This window comes from Oncorhynchus clarkii, chromosome 6, assembly GCF_045791955.1.
Source record: "Oncorhynchus clarkii lewisi isolate Uvic-CL-2024 chromosome 6, UVic_Ocla_1.0, whole genome shotgun sequence".
NCBI classification, from domain to species: Eukaryota; Metazoa; Chordata; class Actinopteri; order Salmoniformes; family Salmonidae; genus Oncorhynchus; species Oncorhynchus clarkii.
Window position 1 is genome coordinate 42,641,188 of NC_092152.1, and position 15,013 is coordinate 42,656,200.

The 15,013-nt window shown below is 45.6% G+C and overlaps 1 protein-coding gene across 3 annotated transcripts in view; it reads left to right on the plus strand.

The window, feature by feature from the left end:
- The window catches only part of LOC139411178 (calmodulin regulated spectrin-associated protein 1b), a 37,955-nt gene that overhangs the window by 15,166 nt on the left and 7,776 nt on the right, over positions 1–15,013 (plus strand). Inside the window, exons 4-13 of one of the 3 annotated variants that reach the window (XM_071157096.1) lie at positions 3,327–3,488; positions 3,656–3,736; positions 4,157–4,189; positions 5,783–5,924; positions 6,206–6,345; positions 6,594–6,687; positions 7,451–7,628; positions 9,654–9,751; positions 9,993–10,071; positions 10,265–12,596. In XM_071157096.1, the coding sequence (XP_071013197.1) occupies positions 3,327–3,488; positions 3,656–3,736; positions 4,157–4,189; positions 5,783–5,924; positions 6,206–6,345; positions 6,594–6,687; positions 7,451–7,628; positions 9,654–9,751; positions 9,993–10,071; positions 10,265–12,596 (3,339 nt within the window). The remainder of the gene's footprint in view (positions 1–3,326; positions 3,489–3,655; positions 3,737–4,156; positions 4,190–5,782; positions 5,925–6,205; positions 6,346–6,593; positions 6,688–7,450; positions 7,629–9,653; positions 9,752–9,992; positions 10,072–10,264; positions 12,597–15,013) is intronic. The other 2 variants (XM_071157095.1, XM_071157094.1) reach the window with 2 other exon arrangements.

The following is a 15,013-nucleotide window of genomic DNA, read 5'->3' on the forward strand; positions in this document are numbered from 1 at the left end:
AACTGAAACGTTAGCTTTTTTACATTGCACATATTGCACTTTTACTTTCTTCTCCAACACTTTGTTTTTGCATTATTTAAACCAAATTGAGCATGTTTCATTATTTATTTGAGGCTAAATTAATTTTATTGATGTATTAAATTAAGTTAAAATAAGTGTTCATTCAGTATTGTTGTAATTGTCATTATTACAAAGAAAACAAAGAAGAAAAAAACATTGTCTGATTTAATCGGTATCGGCTTTTTTTGGTCCTCCAATAATCGGTATCGTCGACCTCTAATTGAGAGCGTCACGACTGACATTTGGACCCGCGATGTCAGCCCCATGAGCATGCAGAGTCTGACGTACAGTGGGTCGACAAGGATTTTGTACTGAGGAAAGCTGTATTGCATGCTCAAGAATGTGCTGGTTCTCATACCGCTGCTGCCATTTCAATGGCATTTGAGAACATGTTTGAAACATGAACACACTTCTACCGCCATTTGAACAACTGACTCGAGAAATAAGCTCAACTGCATCTGCAGCAGATGCGATATCCTCTGTCATGGCATTGAAACACCTGCTCAAGAAAAATGCAAACAGACCGTCGGGTTAACTTGGAAAAGTGGGTGGGGGGCAGGCAAAGAAAATATCAGATATCTGTATCGGCCAAAAATGTCATACTACTGCATCCCTAGCGATAGCATCTGCAAATGTGTAAGTGACAATTCAAATTAGATAGAGAGCGATACCTGCTCAGTGCTCTGCCTCCTGTTTGACTCCTGCTGCCTAGCAGCTGGGGCTAATAAAACAACAGTGCACCATTTCCTGGGTCTACTCCGACGGGTTGGAGGAAGTGCATTGTCTTAGTGAGGGGGAGAGAGACTGGAGACTTGAAAGTCAGCTTGGGGCAATATAACAGTAGTAGTTCATCCATACTCTCCTGGGTTCCTTTCTTTCAGACAGGTCTGGGGAAGGGGATTGTTGGTTTTGTGTGTGTCTGGCGTATTCATTGTCTCCTAACACTAGCACATGACAGTTGGGCTATGCTGTTTTTGCTAGTATTATTATTTGACTCAATGTTTTTTTATGTTTATATACAGGGTCCTGAGGATGAATCAATAACATTGTACTTACTCCAAAATACTTAACTGATTGACAGGGAAAAGAAGGAAGCCTGTACAGAAATATTCCAAAACATATATTCTTTTTGCAACAAGGCACTAAAGTAGTACTGCACTTTTTGTTCGGAATACACAGTGTTGTTTGGGGCAAATACAAAACATTACCGAGTACCACGCTCCATATTGTTAAATAAAATCACTTATTTATAGAGCACATTTCAGACATGGAATGCAACGCAATGTGCTTTCCAGGAAAAAAAACTAATAAAGAAAATAAAAACAAATGTACTACACAACAAACAAAATAATAATAAACTGAACAACAAAAAAAATCTAGAATAACCACCAAGACTCTTCCTAGAGCTGGCCGCCCGGCAAAACTGAGCAATCGGGGGAGAATGGCCCAAGAACCCGATGGTCACTGACAGAGTTCCTTTGTGGAGATGGGAGAACTTTCCAGAAGGACAACCATCTCTGCAGCACTCCACCAATCAGGCCTTTATGGTAGAGTGGCCAGACGGAAGCCACTCCTTCAGTAAAAGGCACATGACAGTCCGCTTGGAGTTTGCCAAAAGGCACCTAAAGGACTCTGACCATGAGAAACATTATTCTCGGGTCTGATGAAACCAAGATTGAACTCTTTGGCCTGAAAGACAAGCGTCATGCCTGGAGGAAACCAGGTACTGCTCATCACCTGGCCTATACCGTCCCTATGGTGACTAGTCAGGATCGAGGGAAAGATGAACAGAGCAAAGTACAGAGATCCTTGATGATAACCTACACCAGAGCACTTAGGACCTCAGACGGGGGCGATGGTTTACCTTCCAACAGGACAATGACCTCAAGCACACAGCCATGGTAACGCAGGCATGACTTCGGTACAAGTCTCTGAATGTCCTTGAGTGGCTCAGCCAGAGCCTGAACATCTCTGGAGAGACTTGAAAATAGCTGTGCAGCGACGCTCCCCATCCAACTTGAGAGCTTGAGAGGATCTGCAGAGAGGAATGGGAGAAACTCCCCAAATACAGGTGTGCCAAGCTTGTAGCATCATACCCAAGAAGACTCGAGGCTGTAATCTCTGCCAAAGGTGCTTCAACAAAGTACTGAGTAAAGGGTCTGAATGCTTACAGTACCAGTCAAAAGTTTGGACATTCCAGAGTTTTTTTTCTTTTCATTTTTACATTGTAGAATAATAGTGAAGACCTACAACTACTAAATTACACATACTACTAAAGGACACCAATAAGAAGTGCAATGGACATTAGACCGGTGAAATGTGTCCAAATTTGAGATTTTTGGTTCTAACCGCCGTGTCTTTGAGACACAGAGATCATCCTTTCACCTACTCTGCATGTGCGTTTCCCACCGTGAAGCATGTAGGTGGTGTGATGGTGTGGGGGTGTTTTGCTGGTGTCACTGTCAGTGATTCATTTAGAATTCAAGACACACTTAACCAACATGGCTACCACAGCATTCTGCAGTGATAGCCAAAACAAGATTTGATAGTGTTAGTGGGACAATCATTTGTTTTTCAACAGGACAATGACCCAACACACCTCCGGGCTGTGTATGGGCTATTTGACCAAGAAGGAGAGTGATGGAGTGCTGCATCAGATGATCTGGCCTCCACAATCACCTGACCTTAATCCAATTGAGATGGTTTGGGATGAGTTGGACCGCAGAGTGAAGGAAAAACAAGTGCTCAGCATATGTGGGAATTCCTTCAAGACTATTGGAAAAGCAATCCAGGTGAAGCTGGTTGATTGAATGTAAAATGTGTGTAAAGCTGTCACCAAGGCAAATGGTGGCTACTTTGAAGAATCTGAAATATAAAATATATTTTTATTTAACATGTTTTTGGTTACTATGTGGTTCCACACACTGAGTGCCCTGTGCCCAAAGTCGATGCCCCGATTTTGGCGTGACGTGATTGTTGTTCTGGCTTGTCCTGCCCCCACACAATGCCAACATACCCATGATTGATCAGTACCCTACTGTTTTCTGAACTGACCTATCCCATGATTGATCAATACCCTACTGTTTTGTTGAACTGACCTATCCCATGATTGATCAATAACATGGTGTTTTCGGAACCGACCTACACCTATGTATCCCTCGCTCCCACTCCATCTACCAGAGTTCCCACATGCCCCTACGATGACCTACCTTTACACAGCGTGTGTGTTTTCTGATCTAATCTGTGCCATCGTTTCCCTCCTCCAGAGTGCCCACATGCCGATGGTTGATGCCCTGATGATGGCCTACACGGTGGAGATGATCAGCATAGAGAAGGTGGTGGCCTGCGTTAAACGCTTCTCCACCTTCAGCGCCTCCAAGGAGCTGCCCTTTGACCTGGAGGACGCCATGGTATTCTGGATCAACAAGGTATGGTGGGGAATACACACACATGTATTTACCACACACACAATATTACAAGAGTGGAGGTGTCTGTGTGTTTTAACGTACATGTTCTTATTTTAGTTGTCTATCAGCAAGAGACATTCAGAAAATAGCACTTTAAGAACTAAGAGTGAATGTTGCTTTTGTTGCAGGTGAACCTGAAGATGAGGGAGATCACAGAGAGAGAGCTTAAAGTCAAGCATCACCCGCTGGAGTCTCCCAATCACCAGAAGGTAAGGCTGGAGCAGCACAGCGCTCTCATGGCACTACCATAGATAGACAAGGAAACTGAAGCGCTAGAGCCAAAATGGCTCCCATGGAGCTTGCTGCTCTTGATGCATCATCCGTCTCTATACTGCAGTCTATACATCCAGGACACATTCCAAGAATAATTGCTGTTGTAAAACCAATTTATTTGTATTTTTGCAGGTTAGTCTCATCGACCATATCTATTTTTCAAGAAAGACCTGGTTCAAGTCAACATAGCTCTTTGTCTACTGCCATTTGGGGTTGAACCCTGATTGACCTCTGTTCTCTTAACCCTTAACCCAGAAGCAGATCCAATCCTGTCTGACCTTTGACCTTTCTGCTCCTATTCTTCCTGTCTGTCTCCTCCCTCCTCCCCCCTCCCCTCTCTCCTGCTACTTGGATAGTCTCCCTCCAAATGGTATTGGAAACTAGTACCTGTAAGTTGGCTGCTAATAGTCCCCCCTCTCCTCCCTTTTGCACGCATAGTTCTGTGTCTATGTGCACACGCACCACACCACCATGGCTCATCCAAGCCCTTTCTGTGCTGCTTGTAGCCAGTGAGTCAGCCAGCCAGTGGGAGAAGGCTGGTGTTTTTGGTTATTCCATTTTTTTGTTGAGAATGTCACACACTTGTCTAGTCTGGTGGTTTTGGATATTTGGTGACAATGTATATTTTGGGTGAACAATGTTTTTTGCCTTTCATTTCAAGCTGCTGCAAACTGTGGAGTCATGGTGTGTGGACAAGAGAGAAAGATGTGTGTGTGTGTGTGTGAGTGAGTGTGGAAAAACAAAATGTGTAAGTGTCTTGAGTGAGCGAGAGCCATGTATCCATCGCTCAGCCCTTACTTTCCTTTGCTCATGCGCTGAGATATTGATGCCATTTCCACCTGTGCCCACAACCTTTACCATGCCCACCCCTCCTATGCTCTCTCTGTCTGCTGTACCCATGTGGTCTCTCCCTGGCCTCTCACGGTGTCTCTCTGCTCTGCCCGCGGTCTCCTTCGTACACTCTGCTGTCTGTGCGACTCAGTCTGATTTCATGCACTCCCTGGCCCACTGCATGCTGGAGCCAGAGGAGCTGGAGCTCTCCACAGTGGTAGTACACCTGCAGCAGTCCTCCTTACTGTAGATGTCCCTGCCTCCCTAGAGATCTGGAACCTTCTAGTTGATCTTTTTCTCTGACTTGTCACTCTAGTGAGGCCTACCCATGTAGAATTAGCTACTTCCCAATTAAAGATTAGTGTGTTGTTTTTATGGTAGTTACACTTGGAATAATTTAAGATTTGTATATTCAGATTGCAGGATGGGTTATTTTATTTGCTACTACTGTGGCCAAGTTGTGATTAGACTGGGAGGCCTATGGATTGAGATCCATTTAGTATCTCTTATCACAAATTCATTCTGTAGTCCTTGTATTTGGTTGATGGTTGGAGTTTAGTTTGATTAATCATTAAGTTAATGTGGTTCAGGCTGTTCAGCTAGTCCTGGCCAGTAGACTAGAGCATTGATGAATACAATAGGCTAGTTCAGTTTATTTTTTATTTTTTACACCACACAGTTAGCCAACAGAAGTGGGCCAGTGATTCTCATGTGACCCTCTTCTGTATACTAGTGGCCTGGTTTGACTGTGGGGATTCACAGAGACTGTGGGGATTCACACTGCATTCACAGAGGTTTGTGAGGGTTGGTGGCAGACCAACCATGGCACCATGTCACTGCTCTCTGAAGGACCACTCCACCCATCTCCACCCTCACACAGACAGATTGGGGCTTATTCAGGGAGTGCCACTGAATGAATTCCGATAGAAATGCATTGTCTAGACCGGACATGATTCTGTTTTATTCAATAGGGAACCGTCTGCCTTTTGTCATTACATTCCTATCTACTCTTGTCATTATATTTCTATCTGCAACCTTATAAACATTGCCGTCCACTGAATAAGCCCTAGGCTGTATGGTAGGACTATAATAACTCAGAGGGGCTTAAGCCATAGAGATGGGCTGACTCTCTCCCTCCCCCTGGTGGTCAGGTACGGTACCGCAGGGAGCACACGTCAGGGCGCCAGTTGCCCTTCTTCCCCCTACTGGAGGACCTGATGAGGGATGTGTGTGATGGAGCTGCGCTCCTCACCGTGGTCCACTACTACTGCCCCAACCTCATGAAGCTTGACGGTAGGACATGGACGCCATCCCACTCAACAAACTAAGGCTAATCATTATATATGTTGAATGACTTTGATGGGAAGAGGAAGCCTATGCAATTTGTTTCCCTGGTTAGGCCTAGTTAGAAGGCCTTGATTGAACTAAGCAATCACGAATGTCTTTCATCTGATTTATAATTGAAATAGACCACGGCAAACTAGTGTTCTCTTACTGTAATCCTGTTATGTGATATCTAAGCAGCAGGTCTTTCAGCTCCATCCTGACCTTTTGACCTGTCTGTCTCCTATCAGATATATGCCTGAAGGAGGTGACCTCCATAGCTGACAGTCTGTATAACATCCAGCTGCTCAAGGAGTTTGCCAACGAGTATCTCAACAAGAGCTTTTACCTAACAATAGAAGATATGCTCTACTCTCCACTGGTGCTCAAGGTAAATATTCCATATATTAGCGTTTATGAGCTGTTGCATGTACCAAACTACTTCTGGGATTTGATACCATACTCACAACAGTACTCTGCTAGCCCACAAAATATTGGTTGTTAGGGCGACAGTACCTAATCTCTCATGGGAGAAAGGCAATGTCATTGTGCGAGGCTAAGCTAGCCACGGATAGCTAGCTGCCAGGGCATTAGGCTATATGTCTGTTGTCTAACATGGTCCCTATTCTCTCCCTGCAGCACAATGTGATGGTGTTCATTGCGGAGTTCTTCTGGTGGTTTGAGACGGTCAAGCCAGAGTTTGTCCAACCCAGGACTGAGGAGTTCAAAGATGGTGAGCATCATCTGCTCTGCATCTGGTTCAGTCGGGGATTGGGTGGGTGTGTCTGCTGTAACCAATAAGCTTGATTGTGCAAGGGAGCTACCTAGCTAGCAAGTTAGCAAACCAAATGCATAGCTGGAGCACTGAGCTTGAGATCATTTTATTTGGCACATCTTAAGTGGTGAACCTAGATTTTTAATCAGTGGCGTAGCACGCACCCCTTGAGCTTCAGGGGGCCCCAAATCCTATATCTATCTATCTATCTATCTTATCTATCTCTATGATATTGAGAATCATACCATTGGTATTTCAAAATAGCCCAGTATACGGTGTACCGCCAAAGCCTAATTGAGGTATAGTGATGTACTGTGCAGTATGTTGTATTTGTATGCGCAGGGATGGTAGTGCCAAATGAGTGGATCAACTAAAGCTGTTGAACCTGTAAGATGAGGAAGAACAGTATTAATGGTTTCTTACTTATAGAAAATTATTTGGTCAAACTGAAGTGTCAATGGTCTTTAAAAAAAAAATGTATTACTGTAATTCCCATAGCTTTTCATTGCACATTTGTAGGTAATCCACTTGGAATTTTCAATAGTCTGTTATGTACGTTGACTTGCAGATTTAGCTGATCTTAACATAATACATTTAGACAGAACTTGACTGGGAATGAAAATAAGCAGCTGCAGTTTCAATGAGACAATTTATAATATTCTCCACTCCTTACCCACCCACATCTGTTTTGATTGATGCCTCTCCCCTCCTCTCACAACAGCTCGAGCCATGGCTCAGCCGAAGAGTGCCCGCCCCTCAGTGCCCATCTCCAACGCCACCAAGCGTAGCTTCCAGGTGACCCCTGGCATCACCGAGGCCTCTCTGTCTGTCTCTGCCCAGAGCAGCCCTGATGTCTCCAACAGGTACTTCCTGCACCCTGCTGAAGACTCTGACCCTCTGTAAGTCTCTCCTTCCTCTCTCTCCACCCTTCTCATTTCATATTTCATCAACCTGTGTTTCCCATATAGCGATTTTGGAAAATATGACATGTTTCCTCTCACCTTTCACATGCATTTGCTGGCCCTTCTAATTTTTGCCCTCACTTTCTCCACTGTGTTTATCGATATTAGTTCATTTATGTTCCACAATCGATCCCGCCTTGAAGAAAACATATTGCGTGAACATTGTGTATCGTGTTTGTTGGTTAAACTGTGGGAGGGTAAAAGATTAGGATTAAAGGGACAGTAGGTCAGATTATCAAAGACTATAGAGTCAACTGACTGATGGGTTGATTATCTGTGTGGAGAGGTGAGTGGTTATGGGGTGTCTCTTCCTGATGTCTGTTTACTTTTAGTGTAAGAAGAACTGTTTGAAAAGGGAGCCTGAAGTTTCAGCCTGTTTTGGTGGGATGGAGTTTTGGTTATCCATGGTGACATCACCATGCAGTAAATTAGTTAATAGACCAATAAGAGAGTTCCAAACCTCTCTGCTAATAACAGCTCATTTTAAGTTTTCCCCTTCCCACTCAGACCACCCCCAGACAGTCCTAGCAACATTTTTGCCTAAGAAATTGTCCTTTAAGACATCTTTTGACCATTTTAATTGAAAACAATCACAGTAAGGTACTTAATTGTTACCCAGGAATGATTTTATATTGAGATAAAACCGTTGCATTGGACCTTTAAAAATGCGAGCAATAAGAGACAGCTAAACCGATAATGTTCTAGGAAATGTGGGTCAATCTGCTTTACCGAAGGTGTAAGAGGGGCTAATCCCTTAAACTGTCCGTGTACTTAAGACCTGAATGAATCACGTAAGACCTCAACGAATTCACATAGTCTAGGAAAGGATATACAGTGCCTTTGGAGACCCCTTGACTTTTTCCACATTGTTACATTACAGCCTTATTCTAAATATTTTTTTCCCTCAATCTACACACAATACCCCATAATAACAAAGCAAAAGACAGGTTTAGAAATGTTTGCAAATAATTACAAATAAACTGAAATCACATTTACATAAGTATTCAGACCCTTTACGCAGTACTTTGTTGAAGCACCTTTGTCAGCGATTACAGCCTTGAGTATTCTTGGGTGACGCTACAAGCACACCTGTATTTGGGGAGTTTCTCCCATTCCTCTCTGCAGATCCTCTCAAGCTTTGTCAGGTTGGATGGGGAGCATCACTGCATGCACAGATATTTTCAGGTCTCTCCAGAGACAATAGATCGGGTTCAAGGCCGGGCTCTGGCTGTGTCTCTCAAGGACATTCAGAGACTTGTCCCAAAGCCACGCCTGCGTTGTCTTGGCTGTGTGCTTCGGGTCGTTGTCCTGTTGGAAGGTGAATCTTCACCCCAGTCTGAGGCCCCGAGCGCTCTGGAGAAGGTTTTCATTAAGGATCTCTCTGTACTTTGTTCCATTTATTGGCTTCCGTCTGGCCACTCAACCATAAGCGCCTGATTGGTGGAGTGCTGAGGAGATGGTTGTCCTTCTGGAAGATTCTCCCATCTCCAAAGAAGAACTCTGGAGCTCTGTCAGAGTGACCATCGGGTTCTTGGTCACCTCCCTGACCAAGGCCCTTCTCCCCCGATTGCTCAGTTTGGCCAGGCGGCCAGCTCTAAATCATGTCAAATCAATTGAATTTACCACAGGTGGACTCCAATTACGTTGTAGAAACATCTCAAGGATGATCGATGGAAACAGGATGCACCTGAGCTCAATTTCGAGTCTCATAGCAAAGGGTCTGAATACTTCGATTTATCATTATGGGGTATTGTGTGTAAATTGATGAGGGAAAAAATGTGTTAAATCAATTTTAGAGTAAGTCTGTAACAAAACAAAATGTGGAAAATGTCAATAGGTCTAAATACTTTCCGAATGCACTGTAATCCTGCAAAAATATAATTTTAGCAGTACAGCAGCAGACAACATCCAAAGACTGACTAGGTAGGTAATCGAAATGGTTTGTGTGCGTGTGATTCACAGTACTAAAGGAGGTCCTGCTGCAGCCTTCAGCACCTCCCACCCACTCCTCCCTCTGAGGCAGAGACAACAGAAGCAGCAACAGGGAGAGGATGGATCAGGTGAGGGCACCACACTACACAACACCACAGTTACCATTTACCATAGAAGACAATCCAAAACCATCCATAGGCACATTTTAGAAATTACATTTATACTTTGGTTATACTGATGGTTTTCTCTAGTTGTGTAGCTTTGTGTTGTAGTGGAATAATACTACAGCGCACATTTCAATATCAGATGTCTTTTCTATTGTGTATTATAGGTAGCTGTATGGTCAATGTTTTGTCTGTGTGTGTCTAGGAATTAGAAACCGTTCCAACTCCTTGGAGAACAGACAGCCACGAGGTTCAGTGCAGGCCTGGCCTGACAAGAGACAGAGGTATAGTATGACAATAACACCTTTCTTAATTAATAATACATATGTGTATCAGAATCGGGGGATCCCCGATTTTGATTATTTTGTTTAACTCCAGATAACCTGATTTCTTATCCTTTACAAACTTTGTTTCTAATGTTGTGCTGATCACATTCATGATGTATGGTGTCTCACTCTTTCTTTCTTCCCCTTCCAGGCCAATGTCAACGCTCAACCCGTACACGTTTGGTATCTCTGCCACTGACAGCGACGCTGATATAGCCTCTGGGGACAGTGTGAGTCTGGCCCGCTCCATCAGTAAAGACAGCTTGGCCTCTAACGTAGCCAACCTCACCCCCAAACACCAGGGTCTCACCCCACAGGGCCACACCCTGATCGGACCCGCCCAGGTAAGCCGCGCCCCAGTCAGCCCTGCACCCCGCCGAGTCAACGGCCACGGCCTGCTGGGAAACGTCAACATGGAGGAGGAGGAGCAGCAGCTTGTGTCGGTGATGAGGACTGAAGCGTCAACAGCTCTCCCCGAGGCGACGCAGCCAACTGCTGGGGCCAGGCCCAAGGATAGCTTTTACTTAGAACCACTGATGCCTGCTGTGTTGAAATCGGCAAAAGAGAAGTCTGTATGCCTGAATAAGGAGGAGGAGAGTGGAGAGGTGGGGCGATCGTGGGGAGCGGGGTCCATCCGGAGAGTAGAGGGGGTGCCTGGACTCGCGGCGTCGGCCAGGAGAAAAATCCCCACCAGCCTAAATCGGACCTCTACTCCCACTTCTAGTGGTGAGTTTGCCGTGTCTGCTGAAGCTTCATTGGCTGGGCAACCCCAGGGACAAGGAGCCTGTAAAAACCTGGTCACCAGTAGTGTGGACCCCTCCTCCAGAGAGCCACCTGGGGGCTTCTACCTCCACTCTGACAGTGACAACCAGAATCCTGGTCAGGACCTGGAGCCAGACCTGGACGAGGCTGATGAGGAGGACCTGGATGAAGCTCTCACCACCAAGGACCCAACCATGCCTAGGAAGGCCTTCGATGAGGAGGAAGAGTCAGCCAAGCTGCAGGAGGACCTGAAGGAGAAAGAGGACAAGGATAAAGGGGATGATGGTGGTAGTGGACGCTCCAGCCCCTGTCTCAGCACCCACTCCCAGGCCAGCAGCCTGGCCAGCGGCAGCATACGCATGACCAGCTTCGCTGAACGCAAGGCCCAGCAGCGCTTTGGCAGCAACCATGACTTGCGACCCAGCGCATCCAGCTCCCAAAGGACCACCCCAGACGGCTCCGAGTGCAGCGGGCCCCTGTCTCTGCCCACCTCCTGGAGGCTGAAGAGGGACCAGAGCCCCTCCTCGCCCCAGGGAGGGCGGGGGGACGGTGGCACCAACTTGTTGGCTTCTGAGCTGGTCCAGCTCCACATGCAGCTGGAGGAGAAGAGAAAGGCCATCGAGCACCAGAAGAAGAAGATGGAGGTGCTGTCAGCCAGACATAGACAGAAGCTGGGCAAGGCTGCCTTTCTGCACATCGTCAAGAAGGGCAAGAGCGACACCCTGCCCCACCCGCTCAAACCAGACTACAACTCCAAAGAGGAGCTCAACGGGGACAAAGGGGGGAGCTCGAAAGATGACTCGTGCCTGGATGCACTGAGAGGGGCCAAAGAGTCAGAGTCTGCCACCTCGCCTGTCCCAGATGCCTTAGAGATGGTGGAAAGGAAGTGCAGCGGTAGCACCGGTCTGCTGCTGGACGAAGAACTGGACCTGAACGAATGTAACCGCTCCATTGAGATGCTGAATGATGCCATCGGCAGCATCCAGCAGCAGATGATGCAGCTGTCCCTTCAGCAGGACCTGCTGATGAAACAGAATGTACAGTCCCCTCCCGGCCCCCCTCCTCCCAACGACAAGACCAGCGGCTCTGAACCAAAAGCCCAATCTGCCGCCCACTTTGTGGAGATGGGCAGCGGCGCACCAACCACCGGTACCGCACCAACCAGGAAACCCCCCAAACTGACCTCGGCCAGAGGCCCAAGGTCCAAGCCGTCTGAGCTGAAGCTGGTCAAGGAGCACGGGAGGCAGGGCCTTACCTCCAGCAGGGCAATCACCCCCACCCACAGCCTGGAGACCCTAACCCACTTGAGGCAGTTCCCCGGGGGCAGGTCCCCCAGGGCAGACCCCCCTGACACCAGAACCCCCTCTGTTGGTGGAGAGACAATTGGTGTGCAGGACAAGCCTGGACGGAGCGCCACCTTTAGGCTCAACGATGAGGCTAACCTGCGCACAATGGCCCGTATCGACCCGGTAAATGTCACCCCAGAAGTGTCCTTTGAGTGCCTGTCCAGTACCTTGAGGGAGGGGGAGCTGAATTCCTCGGACAGCTCTGGGAAAGAGAACGTCCCCTTGGAGGAGGTGTCATGGAGCAAAGCTCCCCTGATAGAGGTGGACCTGTCAGACCTGAAGGACCCAGAGGAGATGGAGGGAGACTGTGGTCAAAACAGCACCATGGATGGGGAAGACGGAGAACAGAAGTCTGGCCTGGGATTCTTCTTCAAGGTGTGTGTGTGTGGTTTTCTATCAGAACAATTTACGTGTGTGGTTTTCTGTACAGTTTTTCTGGACATTTGAGGAATTTATCGGACGTCCATATGCGTTCAGATCTGAGAGAATGAAAACTCTTACTTGGCCAAATGATCCATATTTACATGTCCTTAAAAACAGCCTATAACACATGACAAAAACACTAGGCTTTGCTGTGTTTCGATGTGTATGAAATGCAAAACGCTATAGCCTATTGTTTTTTTACTTTTCTAAAATAATGATTGTCCACCTCACTGTCTGAGATTTGAGCACTAAATGCATCAGGGCATGCGGCCTATAGGCTTAGCGGTCCACTGTATGATATTAATATTTAAAATATATAAAGGAAGAAAAGCTTAGGCCTTGTTCCAGAGAGATGTAGCATGCCGCCAGCATATCTCTATCACCAACGTTAATTTCTTTATCCTTGTCAGATAGGCTACTGTGTCTCCTATAGAGATAAAGACGTACAGAAGGAGGCTAATTACTTCATTTTTTTTATCTGAATATTTTTTTAATAAAAATGATCATTATGTTGTTAGATTATAGGAGTAACTCTGGTAGGCCTAAAACATTCCTAACCTCAAGTTCAACTGTCGAACTCTGCTGGATTGCCGGTGCGCAATGCCTTCATATCATAGGCCTGCAGTAGCTAAAGCATAGCTTAATTTAGCCAATGAAAATGTCTCAACAGAATGAAACAAAACATGTTTGCATATTTAAAGAACTCGTTTAGATTAATACCCCTACAAAAATTAAGCAACAAGGCCCGAAGGGGTGTAGTATATGGCCAATATTCCACAGCTTAGGGATGTTCTTAAGCACGATGCAGCACGGAGTGCCTGGTCCCAGCCCTATTGGCCATATATCACGAACCCCAGAGGTGCCTTAATGCTATTATAAACTGGTTACCAACGTAATTGGAGCCTGGTGGTTTGATATACCACAGCTTTCAGCCAATCAGCATTAGGTGCTCGATCCACCCAGTTTATAATAAGTGATGTACAATAATAATGATCAAACCAATTATCATACTTTCACCCAGGATGCAACTATTTTTACCCTGTAATGTTAAAACAAAATCGGACAACCCTATAGAAGAATAGTTTACATATTTACCTAGTCGGGTTGTTGTGTTCTATGCGAGATAAATATTATTCTCGAGGCGCTTTCAAGTTGAGAGCCATAGGGAGGGAAACATGTATTCTGATAAGCAGTCACACAATCGCTGGAAAACCCATGTTTGTTTGTTTATTTATTTGTTTTATTGTTATGCATTTTTTTCTTTGTAATTTTCCCCCATTTTTCTCCCCAATTTCGGGATATCCAATTTCTAGTTACGATCTTGTCTCATCGCTGCAACTCGGGAGAGGTGAAGGTCGAGACATGCGTCCTTCGAAATATGATCTGCCAATCCACGCTGCTTCTTAACACACTGCTCGCTTAACCCGGGAGCCAGCCGTACCAATTTTTACGGAGGAAACACTGTTTGACTGAACCCAGCTTGCAGGCGTTAGAGCTTGCAGGCGGAGTCGCTAGAGCGCGATGAGCCAACAAAAGCCTCCCCTAACCTGGATGGAGCTGGGCCAATTGTGCACCTCCCTCTGTATAGGGATTAAACCCCTGGCTGTAGTTGCGCCTCAGCAATGCGATGCAGTGCCTTAGACTGCTGCGTCGCTCGGGAGGCCCACCACAAATGTATTTTGAAAACAGTTTTGGCCTTTTAAGAGAGGGGATCCCAATTTTTGCATTGCTACCACGTTTATTTCTCTACTTCAATTGTGCGAGTTGCATCGTTTCACAAATGCATTTACTACCGGACTTTCAAGCATGGTTTAGGCGCAGCTGTGCAACACAGAGCTTAATGGGGACATGGTGTCTTAAAAGGGCGATGGCATAATTTCATTATAGAAACATATATTTTTTTGTTTATATATTTATAATAAAATAATTATTAACAATCAGGATGTTGTGTCTAATGGGGTAAATGTAGATGGACAAATCCCAGGATTCAGCCTATGTAAATTGTGTTGCATCAGTTGGGCCACAGGCAATTGCGATTTGCGCATCTAAGAATATAGACCATTCATAGGTTATTATTTAATTTAACCCTTATTTAACTAGGAGAGTCAGTTAAGAACAAATTCTTATTTACAGTGACAGCCTAGAACAGTGGGTTAACTGCCTTTTTTCAGGGGCAGAATGACAGATTTTTCCCTGTCAGCTCGGGGATTTGATCCAGCAAGCTTTTGGTTACTGGCCCAACGCTCTAACCATTAGTCTACCTGCCGTTTATATACATGGTCCAATGTGTAAAAAGCATTAAAAATTTCCAATGCAGCTGTTTTATCTCAATATCAAATCATTTCTGGGTAACAATTTAAGTACCTTGT